Below are 18,000 nucleotides of genomic sequence, written 5' to 3'. Positions count from 1 at the left end.
CTGAAGAGGTACAACCCAGATACAAGTTTAGCCATCCCAGCAAGAACTAGGTCAGCAATAGGTAGGTTTGTTGCAGGGAGCTCCTTGAAAAGGGTGTCCCCCCCTCACCTTTGTTTTCTCCGTACATCAGGGTCCAAGAGGAGAACGAGGACTGCCGGGCAGCGGAGGAGAAAAAGGAGATCAGGTGAGGTGTTCCTGTATTCGGATTCTTCTAGTTTAGTAGCGGCCAAGATATTTGGCAAGTGGGCCACAGGTCAAGCCCAGTGTGCCACCTTGCTGTACTCTAGCACACTTATGCTTTCTTCTTCTTCTTTCTTTGGTGATCACTCAAAGCCGAGTAAGATTGTCTTCCATGAACACGGTTTTAACAGTGAGTCCTTAAGTGACTGTGGAGGCCAATTCTGGATCCACATGTCCTTCCACAGTGGGGACATACGTTTCCAGGTGGGAGTTGATCACGATGAGGGTTTGTCAAACGTGCCTTCCTCTTAGCTCATTTCTCCTTTCCACCCTGAGTTTGTGCTTCTTCAAAGCCCATTACGCCTTTGGTAAAAGCTGTTCTCCAGTTGCAGCACTCGCAGGCCAGTGTTTCCTAGTTATCAGTGCTTATACTAATACTTTATTTTTAGATTTCCCTTGAGAGAGCCTTTAAACCTCTTTTGTTGTCTACCAGTATTTCACTTTCCATTCTTGAGTTGAGAATAGAGTAGTTGCTTTGGAAGATGACAATCAGGCATCCGAACAACATGACCAGTCCAACAAAGTTGATGTTAAAGAATCATTGCTTTGACACTGGTAATCTTTGTTTCTTCCAGTACACTGACATTAGTTCGTCTGTCTTCCCAAGTGATGTGTACAATTCTCCAAATTGATGGAATCTTTCAAGGAGTTGGAGATGGCATTTATAAGTGGTCCATGTTTCAGAGGTGTACAGTAAAGTTGGTAGTACAATAGCTTTTTTAAAAAGCATTTTGGTTTCCCTACAAGTGTCCCGGTCCTCAAACACTCTGCATTTAAATCTGGATAAAGCTGCACTTGCAGAGTTCAGGTGATGCTGGATTTCGGCACTGATGTCAGCCCTTGTGGAAAGATAACTGCCCAGGTAGGAAAAGTGATCAACACTTACCAGAGTTACACCATTAAGTTGGATTTGTGGTGCTGCAGAGGTTGTTTTGTGCTTGTTGGTGCAGCACTTTGGTTTTTTGGATATTGAGCAATAGGCCAAGTTTTCCATAAGCTTCCGCAAAGATACTTAGGGTTGTTTGGAGGTCATCCTCTGAGTGTGCACACACTACATTGTCATCAGTATACTGAAGCTCTATGACAGAAGTTATGGTTAAAGAACTTAACATCTGTTCGATATGATTTCTACCTTGATGGGGAGTTTCCCTTTGACAATGTGTAGAATCATGGTGATGAAAATAATAAATGGAGTTGGGGTGATAACACATCCCTGTTTAACGCCTGATCCCACTGTAAATGGTTCACTTTGAGAGCCATTGTTATTTGTGATTGTTGCCATCATGTTATTGTGGAGGAGCTGAAGGATGTTTACAAATTTATCTGGGCTGCTGATTTTCAGAAGGACAGTTCACAGAGCAGTACAGTTTACAGTGTCGAAGGCCTTAGTCAGGTCTTCCATTTTTAATATTTTGAAAGGGTATGCTTAACTTTGAGACATTTAGGAGACACTGCTGTAAAAGATGGAAAAACTTACCCAGGGAGAGCCATTCTTTCCTCCCTGAAGCCTTTTTGCTAAACAGTTTAAGACCTTCTGTTGGAGTCCAACAGCATTTGCAGAGCCACAGATTCCACCATCCCTCTAGAGGTTGTGCTACTCTTCCACTCTCTGGTGGGGTGGGGGTGGCAGCAAAAACAGACTTAATGCAATCTGAGAAGAAATGGACACCCCCACACCTGGGAAAATACAAAATGGCCATTATTGGATCATGGCATTCTGTGGATATCCTATTTTAAAAAGCAAGTGAACAAACAAGCAATTCCATACTTTGCATGCTTAGTTTGAAAGTACTTAGAGTAGCTGCAAAAGAATTTTCCTCCTTGTATTGTGAGGCAAGTAAGGACAAAGCATGTCAAACTGCTACCAGACAGTGCTGTGCTAGCTTAAACACTCCCTTCTGCTATGTAGAGTTTCCCCAATCCGGGATTTCCAACCAATGTGTCTGTTAAAGCTTGAAATCCTGTTTCTTCTTGGGGGGTAATTGATCACCTGGCTTGTTTGCTGTTTCTTTGCCAGCCAAACTCCTGCTGGGAGAGAGACAATATCCTGCTGTTCATCCTTTCTGCCCTGTTACCTGCCTTGGCTCAGAAAAAAATAAGAAAATGGTGGTGGATGCCTTGGAAGGGATTTTCATCCATCCCAGATTAGCTGGCATGTCAAGGTGAAGTGGGCTTAAAGCCAGAGGGAGGGGACCATCTATGCCATCCCCTCTCCCCACCACCACTTGTATGGGGAATGAAAAAGAGCTGCCTAACATTAATATTTATTTGCTTATGTATTATTTATTTATATTAAACATGCTTCCAGACTTTCCATAAAAATGGCCAAGGCAGCTAACACCATTAAAATGACATAAGTAAAATACAGCATAATGACAAGGAGCAAACACAGCAGATTAAAAAAAACAGCAACCCGAACAGAACAAAAGAAGCTTTTTTTAAAGCCTTCATTATTTCTCTGCATCGCCTTCCTCTGCCCCAACTTCTATAGGCTAGGCAAAAACTACACCAAACAGCACAGTGAGTAACCATAGTTGGAATGTCAACTCCAAAATTAGTCACAAATTGTATAATTACCACTTCTACAGCCTGACCTCTTTTTATAAGGCACTTAGGGCACCATACCTTGGCATTCCCTGGTTTAGGGAGTCATTTGCATCAACCCTGTGAGATAGACAAGGCTGAGACTGGGCCAAATTCATTTTTGTGCCTGAGTGGTGAGGATTTGAACCAGTCCGTTCAGAGTTTTGATCTTTGCAGAGTAAAATGACTTCCATACCTCTTCCATATCTCACTGGAGAGCCAGTGTGGTGTAGTGGTTAAGGGCGGTGGACTCGTAATCTGGTGAACCGAGTTTGTCTCCGCTCCTCCACATGCAGCTGCTGGGTGACCTTGGGCTAGTCACACTTCTTTGAAGTCTCTCAGCCCCACTCACCCCATAGAGTGTTTGTTGTGGGGGAGGAAGGCAAAGGAGAATGTCAGCCGCTTTGAGACTCCTTCGGATAGTGATTAAGCGGGATATCAAATCCAAACTCTTCTTCTTCTTAAATGAATGCAGTTGGGGAAAATGACACTCTTCTCCCTTTAAGTGTTTTGACACATAAGCCATCCTTCCAAAGAGCTCAAAGCATCTGCCAAGGTGGGTCTCTCCCGAGGCATTTTAAATCAGGGTACTTCCCAGGTCACCTTCCTTAGCTTCAGATACCCTTTTTGGTATTTAGATCGGGGTAACCAATCTTTTTTCCTTCTGAAGGCCACATTCTTGGGCAACCTTCTGGCAGGTGTGTGACAGTGGTGGGCAAGGCCAGGGCAGAAAGCCCTGATATTTGTACACAACCCCCCCCCCCAGAGGTTTAGCAAAAGGCGTCACAGTTGAAGGACATGCATTGCAGCCAGGAGCAGATGTTATGGGCTTGGCTTAGGAAGAGTACCGGAGGTTGGACATAGAGGGCTGGGGGCTCCTCACCCCTGCTTCTGATGCTCCCCTAGGCTACAGCACGGCCTTCAGTGCCATTAAGCCGCTATCTCCAAACCTGCAGCCCCAGAGGTTTCCCTGCAAAAAATGTGACTCTACTCAGGTACCTATTTGGTCCACTCTGCTGTGGCTTTACTTGTGGTTGATCAGCATTTCCTTTCTTCCCAGGGATTTCAAGGTCAACCTGGTTTCCCGGGACCACCTGTAAGTATTGCACATCTCAAAGGGGTTTTTAGATTCTGGAGCACTGGGTGTGCTGGAACAGCACCGTGAAAAAGCAGGAGACCCACAGACCTCCCCCCTTCCTCCCTGGGGATTTGGATGGGAGTTTGTGGTTATCTTTAACAGAGCAGAATCCTGAAATAAATCCAATTAAGGGGGAAGGATCTTTAGTCCTGTTTCAAGAAGGCAATCAAGATGTAAGAAAAACAAAACGAAACCAGCCTTTTGTCTGATTATTACAGAGGGATTTTGCTGGGATGATGGGTTTTCAGGAGCAGATGAGAGAAGCTTACAGGCGGTGGCTGGCAGAGGGTCACCATAGAGATCAGAAACATTTCAAATGGTGTGTGAAAACTATCCAAAAACTGCTTTCTCTGCCCCTTTTTGTAAAAGAGGAATTGAAGGGCTATATCAGGAATCTTAACATTTGGAAGCTTTAAGCATAGTGGAGATGTCGGCTCCTTTTCAGAAGCAAACTATCAAGCAAAAGGCAGGGCGGTCTGCGTGTGCTGCCAATTTAGCATAAGTGCAGAAGAAGCCATGGAACGTGGCGCCAGAATTCAGCTTCCTGAGAATCTCAGTTTATATATTCTTAAAAGCATATTTCTAGTGCTTACGGTTGCAAAAATGCACATGAGCAACGCCTGTTGAAATCTCAGAAGCCAAAAGGGTGGTCGGATAAGATTTTGAGCAGGCAGGGAGGGGCGGAAGGCAGCTCCAGCGCCTTGGCCTCTTCCTCGTTATAAATTATGCAATGAAATGGAAATTATGCAAATTTGCTTAATCTGGATAATTTATACATGCTGCAGAATTCAGCTCTTTTTAGTATAGAATTTTGATTTTTTCCGGTTTAGCACAAAGCAGCCACTTTGGCCTGACTGCAGCTTTCCTCTCAAATGAAGCTTGTTTATAGACTCTAAAGCCAAATGGCTTCTCAAAACTATCTGTTGCTTTTTGCTTATTAGGGGCCGCCAGGCTTCCCAGGGAAAGCAGGACCACCTGGACCTCCAGGGCCTCCAGCAGAGAAGGTGAGTAGGGGAAATAATAGTAATAGTAGTAGTAGTAGTAGTAGTAGTAGTAGTAGTAGTATTTATTTATTTATTTATTTATTTATTTATTTATTTATTTATTTATTTATTACCTGCCCATCTAGCTGGGTTTCCCCAGCCCCTCTGGGTTGCTCCCAGCAAAATATTAAAAATAGAATCAAACATTAAAAAAAACTTCCCTAAACATGTAAAACATGGCTGCACACCACCCCAGTCTCTGAGTGCTGCGAGATTCCAGGGGTTCCAGGCACTCACCTAGGAGCTGTGTTTCCTTTTGGAAATGCGGCACAGTTGAGACTGTGGTGTCTTTATGATAAATGGTTTATTTACACATATATACAACCTAAGTCTATAATAGAGGGGTTCACAGCATCAACACCACAAGTAGGGTCTTTCTTCTCCCACAGCTGCAGCCTTGGATTCAAGCAAAAATCAGGCATGATTCTGACTCTCTGTCTTCCCAGCCTGCTGCTTCCTGTTTCTAGCCTTTAGCTCACATAACTCTTAACTCTGGCATTTGTCTTTCTAACTGCCAGCCACTTCCTTTGTTACCTTAACGTTCCATACTTAGCCTGGTTATTCCAGGAATTGAATCCCTGCCAGATCCAGGAATTAAAAGGGTTCCATCATACATAATATTGAAAGGATGGAAGGAATGAGTCTCACTTTTCCTGTTAATGGCAGGGAATGGGGAAGGACTAGCCAGTATCAGTGCTTCACCCGTGTCCCCTGCCCATTGCTGATAGGCATCTGTGTCCCCCTTTCTGACCAACCTCCTTCCCTTCCCTGCTGCTTCTTTCCCTTCTCACCTTAAAGGCTCACCTTGTAGCAAGGATGGGGAAAGCAGCGGCAAGAGAAAGGTCTTTCTCTCTGCTTCCCTCTCCTCCAGTTAGAGCATTGCCAACACCAGCCTCCCATGTGGAGGGCAGCTTTTGGGAAACATTGCCCTCCAGGCATCCCTGGAGAACTATGCCTCCCATGTTTGCTGTATAGTGTAGTTGCAACGTTTTAGGAGTCCCAATAGTGGGAGGGAGAAATGGAGACGTTTTCTGCATTCCTTCACTCCCATACAAATGTAGGAGAAGGGAAGGAGAGCAGAGGGAATCTGGGGGCTCATAGGGATGGGGCAAATTGCAGGAGGGCTAAGAAAGTGATTCAGCTCATCCATTCACTATTTATAACCTTTCCTCGCAAGCATTGGAAAATGCTTGAGTTTTATTTCCCCCCACTGGACAGTAGGAGAAATCACTGAAAGCAAGTAGAAATTGGGGTGAGCCGAGAGGTCGTCATCCATCACTACCTGAGAGTGTGATGTTCCTTCATATGACAAGACAGCCTTTGTGGTTAGAGGGTGACCTGCTGAACCAGGAAGGGGCAGGTTTAGTTGCTGTTCTCAGTCAGTCGCTGTGGGCAAGTCACAGAGTCGTTCCAATGAGAATTGTCTTCAGACCTTATCCTCTACCCATGTTTGTTGACAAAACACTATCCGGGAAGAAGGGGTCATTTGTGCTACATCTTTCAGGAAAGCTCTCTAGCAGCACCAATGATAACTCTAAGGAGAAAATAGCTGTTGAGTTGCCCAGGGAAAGAGATGGGGCTGGGAGGGAAGAGAAGTGTAGTCAAAAGGAGCAGATCACCCCTGCTTCCTGGCCTCTGCTGACACCTGCAGCTCATTGCTAGGATAGCACCTGGGGAAAAAATGAATCAATGATTCAAGTCTTGGAGTCATAGAATTGTAGGGTTAGAAGTGGAAGGGACCACAAGGCTCATCTGTTCTAACCCTCGGCAATGCAGGAATCTTTTGCTCAACGTGGGGCTTGGATCCACCTGAGATTAAGAGTCTCGTGCTCTACTGACTGAGCTATCCCAGCAGTTACTGGCGAGTAAGCCTTTTGCTCACTTACCTGTTCCTTCCCGCTTTTTCCAGGCACAGATGGGGTTTTGCTTTTGAGTTTTGCCCAGTAGTTTTCCTTGCGATGTTACAAAGGAGTATGTAAAAATGGATTGTTAATAGGTGAGAATCTAAAGCTATAATATATTAAGATAAAGGATTAAGATAAAAACAAAGAGGGAAAGGATTTGCTGAATTAACTAACTGAACTGGAATACAAAAAAGGGAGGTGTGAGGAGGTCAGGGAAACAAGTAAATGAAAGACAAGACATGGAAAGATTGATTTGTTTTTAATTGTTTTTATTTTTCTGTATTTTGTATTTTCTTTTTTCCTTTTTCTTATTTTTGTAATCTTTTCTGAAACTTTAATAAATATCATTTAAAAAAAAATAGTTTTCCTTGCGATAACCCGCTCTATAGCACTCAATAGGAGCAAACGTCAATTTGGGTTTTCTGTGGATTGCTGTTTGCGCCAAGTGAGTGCTAAAAAGCAGGTTTTTGTGGGGAAAGGTCCAGGCAAAAAAACAACAACGGCGCTCAAACACATATCTCTAAAGTGTGAACACTGCTTGGAGAGAGTGGAGGAAAGGTGAATAAGCCCTCTAGAGCAGTGTTTCCCAACCGGTGTTCCGCGGCACACTAGTGTGCCGCGAGATGTTGCCTGGTGTGCCGCGAGAGGTTGCCTGGAGGGAGGCGGGCGAGTCCAAAAAAGGTTGGGAAACACACGCCAGCCGGGGTCTGCCTCCGCGTTGCATCAGCTTCCTCGCTCTCGGCGCTCTGCTTGCCAGCCTGGTGGCCTCTGCCCCGCCCCGAGACTGGAAGGGAGGGACGGGGCTTCCACTGCGGCTGCGTCTCTGGCTCTTTCGACTCATTCCTCCTCCGAGTGGGCTTGAAAGAGCGGCCGATGGATGAATCGGCCGGCGACCCTGAAGCCTTGTGCAAAGTAGAGGAGGCGGAGAAGCGACGGCAGGGAGCTTAGGCGCCGCATCCGGCTCATTGCGGGAAGTCAAGATGGCGGCGGGTAAGTGTGGGAAGCAGCTTTTTCCCTCCGCCGCCCCCCTCTCACTGGGAATAAAGGGGGCCCCGCTGGGGGGTGACGTTGTAGAACGCAGAGTTCTTATTTTGGGAAGGTTTGAGGGGTCGGACTAAGCGGGTTGGGGGCTGGTCTGGGCTTCCGCTCCCTCCCCTCCCCACGGAGTGTACCTGCGGTGCAAGGAGGCGCTCTGAGCCACTGCTCTGGGAAAGGAAGGAGGGCGAGGCGGCCTGGCCAAGTGCAGGGGAGACCCGTAGTGGGGAGCAGGGGGAGGAGGAGGCACCGAGGAATGGAGGCGGGGGAGACTCCCTCGCTTTGCAGAAACTGCAAAAAACGAGGCAGGAATTGGGTTTGTTTTTGTAGCTCAGGACGTGCTTCGCTTCTGGTGTGCCTAAGGCGGCCGCCCCAATTATCCCCTAGCCCGTCTTTCCAGGTGCTGCCCCCCCTCCACAAAGGGCCATAGAACTGTAGAGTTGGCAGGGGTCCCAAGGGTCATCTAGTCTTAAGTTTCTCTTTCAAAAAGGAAACGTGGGTTAAAGCGGCGACGCCGCCCCCCACTCACTTTCCTGCTCTGGCTTCCCTAACAGTTTTCCGAGTTGCTTCACTGGATCCAGCCCCCTTTTCCACAGGTGACACGGGGCTGGAGGGAGGGAAAGAGGGCTTTACGTCGCGCACAAAGGCAGCCTCCTAGAAGCGCTCTGGGCCGGCGCCGTTTCGCCGAAGGCGCCGGAGGACCCCCACCCTCAGCTCCTTCAGAAAGGACTGGAGCGGAATAGCCCTTTCTCTTCTTCCCCAACCCTTGTCGTTGGAGGAGTCCCTCAGTCCCTCGCTTTGCTGCCTCCTCCCCCCCTACCCCCGAAGCTTGGAGGTTCCCCGGCAAGGGGGAGGGAAAAAAATTGAAACTTACACTTTCGTGCGTCCCTCCCGGCGTGACGCTGCGTGCTGACATCACGGGGCTGTAATGGTGGTGTGCCTCGAGATTTTTTTCATCAAACAAGTGTGCCTTTGCCCAAAAAAGGTTGGGAAACACTGCTCTAGAGTTTAAGGGAGGTGGATATTGGCTGAAATGTGTAGCTTGAAAGTGGTATAGAAAGAATGGCTGCCTGAAACCTCTTGTTCAAGTAAGACACAGCTGCTGGGGGGGGGGTGGCAAGGTGAGCTCAAGCAGGTCTTGGCTTCTGGGCACTTCTGCAATCCTCTGGCACTGATTTGTGGGAACACCTGTGAATCATTTGCTGCAATACACCCCATATACCAGCCTTTGCCAACCTAGCACCCTCCAGATGGTTTGTATGGCAACTACCATGCTGTGTTGAGGGGAGCTGGAGTCTAAAAACATCGGGATGGTACCAGAAAGCCTTTAGCACTGACAGCTGTGCTTCATATGCCCACCAGGTATCAGCTGTCATGCCCAGGTGGTCTCCACATGCTCTTTCAATCTCCCCCGATCCAAATTATCTCCCCGCCCCCTTGAATTCCCCAAGGAAAAGATAGTTAACAGGAGGAAGGCAAAGGAATCGCGAGTGCATCTGTCACGCCCAGCTCCCTTTTGCCTCTATATTGGTTTCTTCTCCATGCACGGCAGTCATAGCAATGTAATCATTTGGTGTTGTGTGGGTTTTTACAGGGTAGCGATGGGATGCGTGGCTCTCCTGGCATGGCGGGCCCACCAGGGCCTCCAGGACCCCCTGGAATACAAGTAAGTATGCTGGTCGCTCAGCAGTTTACGGATCCTGAACATGGATATGAGACAACTAGGCTAGATTAGCCATGATACTAAGTACTCTGCAAGGGAAAAAGACGCAGCTCCACAATGAAGCCTCTGTTATGGTAGTTATTTAGGTGATGCAAGCCAACCCCATCCTGCACTTTAATTTTCTTAAACTCTCTGAAGATTCTCTGCTGCTCATGACTGGAGTGTGCTTTTCTGGGCAGTTGTGATGCTTCTTGGCTCACATGCACCTGTGATGGATGGAGTAATGGATGATTCTAACAAGGAGACTTAATTTTTCCCGTGACACTTCAGACCCTTTTATGGCACACCAATATGCCCTAACATGGTAGTAATCACTGGGTCACTTAAATAATAGCTCAGTTCAGACATCACAATAAACCATGGCTTCTGCTAGCCATTAGAATCCAAGCCATAGTTTGTTCTGCCAATATTCAGCAAGCAAACCATGGTTTAGAGCTCCTTGTCAGCTTTCATTTTCCACCCTCAGCTTTGTAGGTTGATAAATTCACTCCTATATCCATGGTGCAACTGCCTCAGAAGCTGGAATGATAGCTGTAACTATGATTTGTTGATTCTGGCATTGCACCAAACAAAATTTGCCACAAACCATAGTTTACAAGCTAGTTTCAGCCCATTGTTTCTCACTTGGCTTGAAAACTATGCATTGTCAGCTCAAACATTACCCCAAAACACAGTTAAGCTTCCTTAGTCGCCATTCAGTGTAACATCTGAAGTGAAACTGAGCCAATGTCTGTGAAGCCCATGTGCATGCTTATAATGCAATATATAAATATAAACTGTTGGCCATGTAATCTTGGTTATCTACATGACAGTGCAAGGAATGAATGCATCTATAACCTGAGTTTATTTCTAGGGTCCACCTGGTTTGGAAGGACTAGATGGGAAGGACGGAAAGCCAGGGCTACGGGTAAGGATGCGAATCCCACTAGATGGTGGCAACGTCTTCACCTACAACTTATTTTGGCCTTTAAAACACACACACACACCATCTATTATATTGTGTCTCAGAATTATTGGTGAGCTCACCTCTGCCTCTGATCTGACCTTACCCCATTGGGCATTGATTGCTTGGGGCTTCAGCACCGTGAGACCAAAAAAGAGATGAAAAGCATAGCATTCTGCTTGACTCCAGGACTGCATCTGGGACAGCAGGCTAAACCCCTCTAGTGGGGCTGGAGGAGTGATGGCTGCTTCCTTTGCATGATGTAAGGAACTTTATGCTTCTGATAGTGTTAAGCCTCCCGGTAAAAACCCCAGGTTTGCACAAGCATCTGCCCTTTGGTGGTACTAACTTGTTGTTTTCTCTAGGGCGACCCAGGACCTGCAGGACCTCCAGGAAGGATGGGACCTCCAGTAAGTTGCAGGTCATCTTATGACCATGTTGGACCTATGGAAAGTAGGGAACCTTAATCCCACTGCTTTCCCCTTCAGGGCAGCCTCTTTTCCCACTGAAAGAAGCTGGTATTGACAAGGGCAGTAGGACAATGCCCTTTAAGTAATCTGCAGCTGCTGTACTTTCAGCTTGAAATGCAGACATTAGCAGGTGGCAGTACCATTTATCTACATACTGTGCAAAGCTTCACTGGCCAATTTCTGGAGGTCAGGGTGTTGTTAAAGGTGCAAGAGCAAGCTGGGATGGGTGTGTGTTATGTTCTGGTCCACTGGCAACTATAAAAAGGGGGGATGGATCCACAGCTGCGGGCCTAGAGCTTAATTGCTCAGCAACTATGAGAGTTACTCTAACACAGCCTTTGCCAACATGGTGCCCTCCAGATGTTTTGGGCTACAGTTCCCATCAGCCCTAGCCAGTGCTGGCAGGGGCCAATGGGAATTGTAGTCCAAAGTATCTAGAAGACACCAGGTTGGCCAAGGCTGCTCCAGCACCTTCAATGAAAACTCTAATTTCTTCTTTTCTCCTTCTAGGGCTTCAAAGGGAAAACAGGCCACCCCGGTCTTCCAGGACAAAAGGTCAGTGACTGCAGGCATCATTAAGTGATAGGTGCTTTTGAGGAGGGAGCAAAATTAAAATAAATCAATGCTATCTGTAAGATGGGCCCAGTAAGGAAAATGGAGACAATTCCATATAGAAGTGTAAAAGAAGGAATGCTCATCAGACAGGGCCTGCCCAAGACAATTTGGCACCTGAAACAAAGCATAAAATGGCACCCTCTCCATGCAAGGACAGAAGGGGTAAGTAAGGTTCTACATCAGGAACAATGGGGGGGGGGGATAAAGATCTACATTGCTATCTGCTGCCCCTGTGGATCCTGCCGCCTGATAAAGTCATCTTACCTTGCTGCATGGGTGAGCTGGCCCTGATCATAGAACATGGTTGTGGGTTAAGAATTCAGTTTCCTGGAACTTCAGCTTTCATTTAAAAACAAAACTGCAAGTTTCATGTTATGGTAGCAGCAGTAGGCACTAGAAGACTGCTAAATAGGATCTCCTGTCCTCAAGGAGCCAGGACTTTAGAGGGAGCCCTGCATGCCTTCTTTCTCCCCCCCCCCCTTGATAATTAGCAGAATAAATCATGAAAATTGCAGGGAGGGGGTGAAACTTAGTAATGTGAAGTAAAGCATGCAAATGTACTTGTTTGATCTGTGCAGGCCACAGGATTCTTCTTGCAGAATTTGGGTGACCTATTTTTTCCTAGAACAGAGTAGTCAAACATCAAAGGTGTTCTGAAGCAACAGGCTACGAAATATTTGGGGCAATAGCCCTCCAGTGTTCTGCAGCAGAGTCCCTGCTTTGCATGTAGAAGATCGCAGATACAACCTGCAATTTCTTCAATTGAAACATCAGTCACGCTAGTGCATTGAGAGGCATGCGCAGCAATCATAGCAAGCCCATCCTCCTATGGATCTATGTTGTTGGGGTCCCCAGGACCAGAGAGTGTCAGCTTTTTGTGGAATATCCCATATAAACACGATGAACCATGCATATATTACTTCTTAGGGTGACTGTGGCGCTGCAGGGCCACCTGGGAATCCTGGCCGGACTGGAGCTGAGGTGAGTTATCAGCACGCCACCAGAAGTGTGTTGTTTTTACAGGTCAATGCTCTGGGCACACAGCACAAGACTTGTACTCTTTTATTTTGGATTCACAGACTGATGGAGTTAGCCACTAAATCCAGCCCACAGCTCTGATGCACAATGGGCTGTTCTGTCCCTGTAACACTCATGCTATGCCCCATTGCAGCATCAGCTGCATGTGTATATAACCATCACTTTCCTGGGTCAGGAACTTAAGGCGAGGTCATGCAGGTGAAGCCTGGGGCTTTGCAGACAGCAATTCACAATGATAAACATGCTGGGATTGGCAAGATTGCTAAGGGAGCAGGGCCAAACTAAAATATGGACATAGTTCCTATCCTCATACTGTGCAGACCTCTTATTTCTCCGATGTAAGGGAGTGGCAGCCATTCCCCCAATGGGGAAAAGGAACTTGGGGACCTTGTTGCTATGGGGATGTTCATTTGCCAGCTCCTCCCTGAATACCTTGTGACATGCAGAGCAGCCTGCAGTGCAAGCAAGAGCAGATGCTTCACAGAAAGGTAGCTTGCAAGTGTGAAAAAATCAGAGTCACTGGCCAATATGACCTGGGTATAAGAATGTATATACAACATGTGCTTAAAGCCTACTATATGAGAAATCTGAAGATGAGTCATTAGTCTCCACTGAATAGAGTCCTGTGTCTGCTCTGAATTTCCATGTTATCCTTCAGCTTTCTCTCTCTCTCTCTTTTCCTTCAGGGAGAGCCAGGCCCTATGGGACCTCAAGGCAGACCAGGTCCTCCTGGCCACCTTGTAAGTCAAAATACTTAATTCTCAGCCTTTGCATGATTGTTATTGGGGCTCAGGCTGGGTCTGAGTCACCTGCTAAAATCAGTTCCTGCTTTCCAGAAGGTCCATGATGTGTGGATTCATGTGAAACATTATGCAAAAGACCATGCAGCTAGTTAATTTTTCAGTTTGGGTCCTTTCTCACTTTTTAGGATTCCTTAAAAAAACCAGTAGAACAATCTGCAGCTGTGCTTTCTGCACAAGCTAATGTGGAAAATAAAAACAGGACCCCTCCCCATAAGAATAGTAGTTGCACTTAGGAAGTCTTGTGAATAATCAGAATAGTAGTTGTATATTCTTACCCCAATGCAGAAGAAGTTAGACATTGCTAAGTCACATTGAAAATGTCAGGGTTCCAGTTACATCTCACCTACGCTTCTCTTTGCCCTGCCACTTTCCACCAGGAAAACTTACAGTTTAGCGCTGAATAGCAGATTGCTATTCATACCAATTTATCACTAAAGAGGAGGCTTTTATTTGATCCATTTTTCAGTGGGACTTAGCTGGATCAGGGCCTCTGAGATTTCTGCATGTCAAGTTTGGACAGTGAAAATTTGCTAGAAAGTTGGATCTTGGAAAGCCAAATGCAAGTCCCATCTTGACTTTGAGTTCATTGCATAGCCTTGGCCAACTTTTGGCTCCAGCATGGATAGATCTTACAGGGTTGTTGGACAGCTGAATGTACTGGAGGCTGTGAAGCTCTTTGGTAGTTTAGAAGTGCTCTCTAAGTGGGATATAAAACCACACACAAAACTGAATCACCTTTAGGACCAAACTCGATTTGGGAGGTAGCCATGTTCGTTTCTTCACATGGCTGCAACACTCACATATAGAGCAGGGGTGATCTGTACATAAAGCAAAAGGGAGCCAAATCCTGCCTTGCCTTATCATACACAGTTGCTTTGGGTGCTCTTCTCCCCAAACTGACTCCAATACCACAAGTGAGAAAAGGTGAAAAGTGGGTAGTGGAGCACAGGGATGAAAGACAAGAGGAGAGCTTGGCTCCCTTCACCCGTGTGCCCCATTTGATATAAATAAAGATCCATCTTCTCCCATGTGAGTGAGACAGACCTGTGAACAGCAAGCCTCATCTGGTCCAGAGTCAGTGAGTGATGTGAGTGAATGAAAAAATGTAGCTTTGCAAAAGTGCAATAAAAGAGCACTTAGAATCTCAGCTCTGTTGGTTGTTTTAAAATTTTACTGCTGACATAATTATTCTACTCTGCTTTATAGTTGGTTTTGGACGCATTTTTAATTTGGATTTTAGGTAGCATTTTCTGAGCTGCCTTGTAGGTCTTTTTATGAACCAAAAGGCAGGGGTAAAGCACTAATAAATTCCTAAATAAAAAACCCCTAGTGTGCGTTTCCCCATCAGTTTTCTGTCTGTACTGCATTCCCCGGTTAATCCTGTTATTAAACTTGCTGTGTTTCTCTGCCTCTTCAGGGTCCCCCTGGAAGCCCTGGGCAGCCAGGCCCAGCAGGACTTTCTGGAGTTGTGAGTATCATTCCTGCTACTCTTGGCTCCCTGTTGGCAGCTGCCGCTAGAGAAATGGTCAGCTTCCTTTTCACATAAATAAGCAGCCAATGCCATAGTTCCACTATAGAAAGCTATGGTGCAGCAACACTTAGCATACCATGTGCAGTTTGGTCATCATATCACAAAAATAATATTGCAGAGCTGGAAAGAGGCAACCAAAATGATACTTAAGTGGAAAGGGTACAGTGTTTGGCGGTTTTAGTTTAGAAAAAAGGCAACATCACTGAGGAGTATAGAATTATGGAAAAAGTTGGTGTAGAGATGTTTTTCTCCCTCTCATAATACTAGAACCCAGGGTCACCCTATGAAGCTGAATGTTGGAAGATTGAGGACACACACAAAAGGGCGGACTTGTTCACGCAGTTGAATTATAATGAACTGGCTACCACCAGATGTTGTGATGGCCACAAAATTGGATTACTTTAAAGGGGGGGTGTAGAATGGAGGAAGGTAATATGCCTATGTACCTCTATGTACCTCTGACTACCAGTTGCTAGGGAACAAAATGGGAGATAAACTACAATGAAACTGCATGTTGGAGGTTTTGTGAGAGAAGTTCCATATATACAAAATCTACTGAGAGTCAGCCCACAGTGCTCTGAACACAGCCTTGGGGGAGAGTCCTTATTCCAGAGTTGACTGTTGCACCCCATTAGCTATACACTACAAAGGCCTACATCAGGGTAGACATATTGATGCTCTCCAACTCCCATCACCCCTGACCATTGGCCATGGTGTCTGGGACTGATTTGGAGCCCAACAACATCTTCTTTCCTGCATCTTCTTGGCTGCTTCTAGCAGTATCTGATGCCTAAAACCTTCTCTCCCCAGGGGCTGAAGGGTGAGAGGGGATCGCCTGGGGAAAGAGGTCTCAGTGGGATTCCAGGCCAGCCAGGCCCACCGGGTCACCCAGGCCCACCGGTAAGTGTGGCGGGTTGGAATCGGAATGCCTCAAGATCAGTCTGCTGAAAAACTGTGCGGCCAATCTTTGGTTTGCATTTTAAGGGCCAGCATGGTCCAGTTCGAAGAATGTTGGGTTTGGATTGGGGGATGCACGTTCAAATCCCAGCACAGCCATGTAGCGCATTTGGTGATGCACAAAGCTCATATGAGAAGAATATGAGATCGTTACAAACCATGATTTATGGGCCTAGATTCAAAATGAAAAGAAAATAACCTTTTGCTTCTGCCCCCCCCCCCCCCGTTGATTCCTAGGGCGAGTCAGGCTCAGACGGACAAGTGGGCAAAGAGGTATGGTAATTGTGGCCTCTGCAGTCTTCTTGAAGACCTTCCCTCTTTGGCAGGTGGGGGGAGCAGTGCCAGAAGAAGCCTGCCCTGAGCATGTCTATGGGGCAAAGCATGGTGAGTCTTTATCTCCATGGTTATTGCTTCCCTTTTCCTTCTTACTAGGGTGCAGCAGGAAAACCAGGCCCTCCTGGACCCTCTGGACCAAAGGTAAGTGTGGTGGCTGAGATCTTAGTATTAGTCTCCAATCCCGTTAAAATGCCTCATGGACTTCTTGCCATCTTTTTTCTTCCAGGGTGAACCGGGGTCTGTAGGAGAGAGAGGACACCCTGGTGAGAAAGGCAGAGCTGGGATGCCAGGAGGGCCAGGAAAGAGTGGCGAGATGGGTCCTATTGGGCCACGCGGCCCCTCTGGGGACAGAGGGCAGCCTGGTCCTCCCGGTCCCTCAGGAAGTCCAGGGAACCCAGGATTGCCTGGGACCATGGTAAGAGATGGGGAGTGTGTGGCTACTGTTTGAGGGGTGCAATGGGAGACTAGAATGCCAGGCAAGGTTTCCAAGCAAGGCTTGGTGCTGACAGCAGGTGAAGTGTTTGGCTATAGGCCTTCTAGTATACTGTGACCAACTTTAATAAAAAGAGACATAACTGATTAATTACAATGCAATACAAAACCAGATGCTGTACATACAGCAGAAGTCCCAAATCCAGCCCCATACTAAGGTTTGCTTCTGATTAATGCAATATAGAGGGGGAAGACCTCACTCAGCCATGACACTTGCTGGGTACTTATGTCACTACTTTCAACCTAGTTCAACTTAAAGAGTTGCTGTGGAATGAAAAAGCTGCTCTGAGCTCCTTAAACAGAAGGGGACAAATGCAAAAAGGGAAAACAAATCAGAAGTATAAAATTCTGCTTAATACTATGTGCGTTGAGAGCAGGTCAAACCCAGGGCCTGTGACTCAGAAGTCACCTTACTAAATTTCTTTGAGTGTTGGCTGGGGCTAATGGGAGTTGTAGTCCAAAACATCTGGAAGGCACTGGATTGGTGAAGGCTTTATGACCCACCTGATTTGACAGCAAATGAGTGACAGCTAAGGGACATGTATCCAATGGAATGGGTTGCCTGAAAAAGGTGCAGAGTAAGGGGAAGAAACTATTAATGCTGAAAATTGCTTAGGATATGCCATGGGAAGGTTCTTGGCACAGGCTATTTAGAGGACTACAAAAGTAACAGATTCTGCAGGATTAGCGTTTTCTCTGCCGGTGTATCTCTTTGCTGCTAGGACAGAGAATGACTTCTGCCTTTTCTCCTCCTCATTTTTCTTGCTAGGCGGATGCCATCAATTATGATGAAATCCGGAGGTTCATCAGACAAGAACTGAACAAAATGTTTGATGGTTAGTAGCAAACATTGCTGGGGTGGTGGTGGCAGCAGCCATATTGAGTGGGGAGAGAGATGCTGCTTTGACAGAGTGAAGGACCAGAAGAAGGTTGTCTTCGACCGCATTGTGTTTGGGCTTTTTAGAATCTTTACAAGAATGGTGTTTGATAAAGAATGATTTCTTGGCAGAGCTTTGAGGCTCCACCTCTTCCACCTTTGGCTTCTACTTCACAGAAATATCATCTCATGGCTTTGCCATTTGGGACCATTGAGCAGACTGAGTGTAGCTGTTCCTTCTTTATTGGATAAGTTGGACAGATCTTTTAAGC

General features: G+C 46.4%; 2 protein-coding genes across 6 annotated transcripts in view; one reads left to right on the top strand and one right to left on the bottom strand.

Annotated features, from left to right (window-relative positions):
* The window catches only part of TINAGL1 (tubulointerstitial nephritis antigen like 1), a 106,274-nt gene that overhangs the window by 20,264 nt on the left and 68,010 nt on the right, over positions 1 to 18,000 (bottom strand). The gene's annotated exons all lie outside the window — the stretch shown is intronic.
* The window catches only part of COL16A1 (collagen type XVI alpha 1 chain), a 142,777-nt gene that overhangs the window by 119,049 nt on the left and 5,728 nt on the right, over positions 1 to 18,000 (top strand). For all 5 annotated transcript variants that reach the window (XM_081200005.1, XM_081200003.1, XM_081200004.1 and 2 more), the window contains 15 exons: positions 131 to 184; positions 3,884 to 3,919; positions 4,903 to 4,965; positions 9,538 to 9,609; positions 10,520 to 10,573; positions 10,975 to 11,019; positions 11,590 to 11,634; positions 12,622 to 12,675; positions 13,419 to 13,472; positions 14,953 to 15,003; positions 15,877 to 15,966; positions 16,261 to 16,296; positions 16,456 to 16,500; positions 16,586 to 16,774; positions 17,621 to 17,687. In XM_081200005.1, the coding sequence (XP_081056131.1) occupies positions 131 to 184; positions 3,884 to 3,919; positions 4,903 to 4,965; positions 9,538 to 9,609; positions 10,520 to 10,573; positions 10,975 to 11,019; positions 11,590 to 11,634; positions 12,622 to 12,675; positions 13,419 to 13,472; positions 14,953 to 15,003; positions 15,877 to 15,966; positions 16,261 to 16,296; positions 16,456 to 16,500; positions 16,586 to 16,774; positions 17,621 to 17,687 (955 nt within the window). The remainder of the gene's footprint in view (positions 1 to 130; positions 185 to 3,883; positions 3,920 to 4,902; positions 4,966 to 9,537; positions 9,610 to 10,519; positions 10,574 to 10,974; positions 11,020 to 11,589; positions 11,635 to 12,621; positions 12,676 to 13,418; positions 13,473 to 14,952; positions 15,004 to 15,876; positions 15,967 to 16,260; positions 16,297 to 16,455; positions 16,501 to 16,585; positions 16,775 to 17,620; positions 17,688 to 18,000) is intronic.

This window comes from Podarcis bocagei (assembly GCF_964188305.1).
Source record: "Podarcis bocagei genome assembly, chromosome: 7".
Classification (NCBI taxonomy): domain Eukaryota; kingdom Metazoa; phylum Chordata; class Lepidosauria; order Squamata; family Lacertidae; genus Podarcis; species Podarcis bocagei.
The sequence above is the reverse complement of the archived record's forward strand: the minus strand, read 5'-3'. Positions and strand labels throughout refer to the sequence as shown.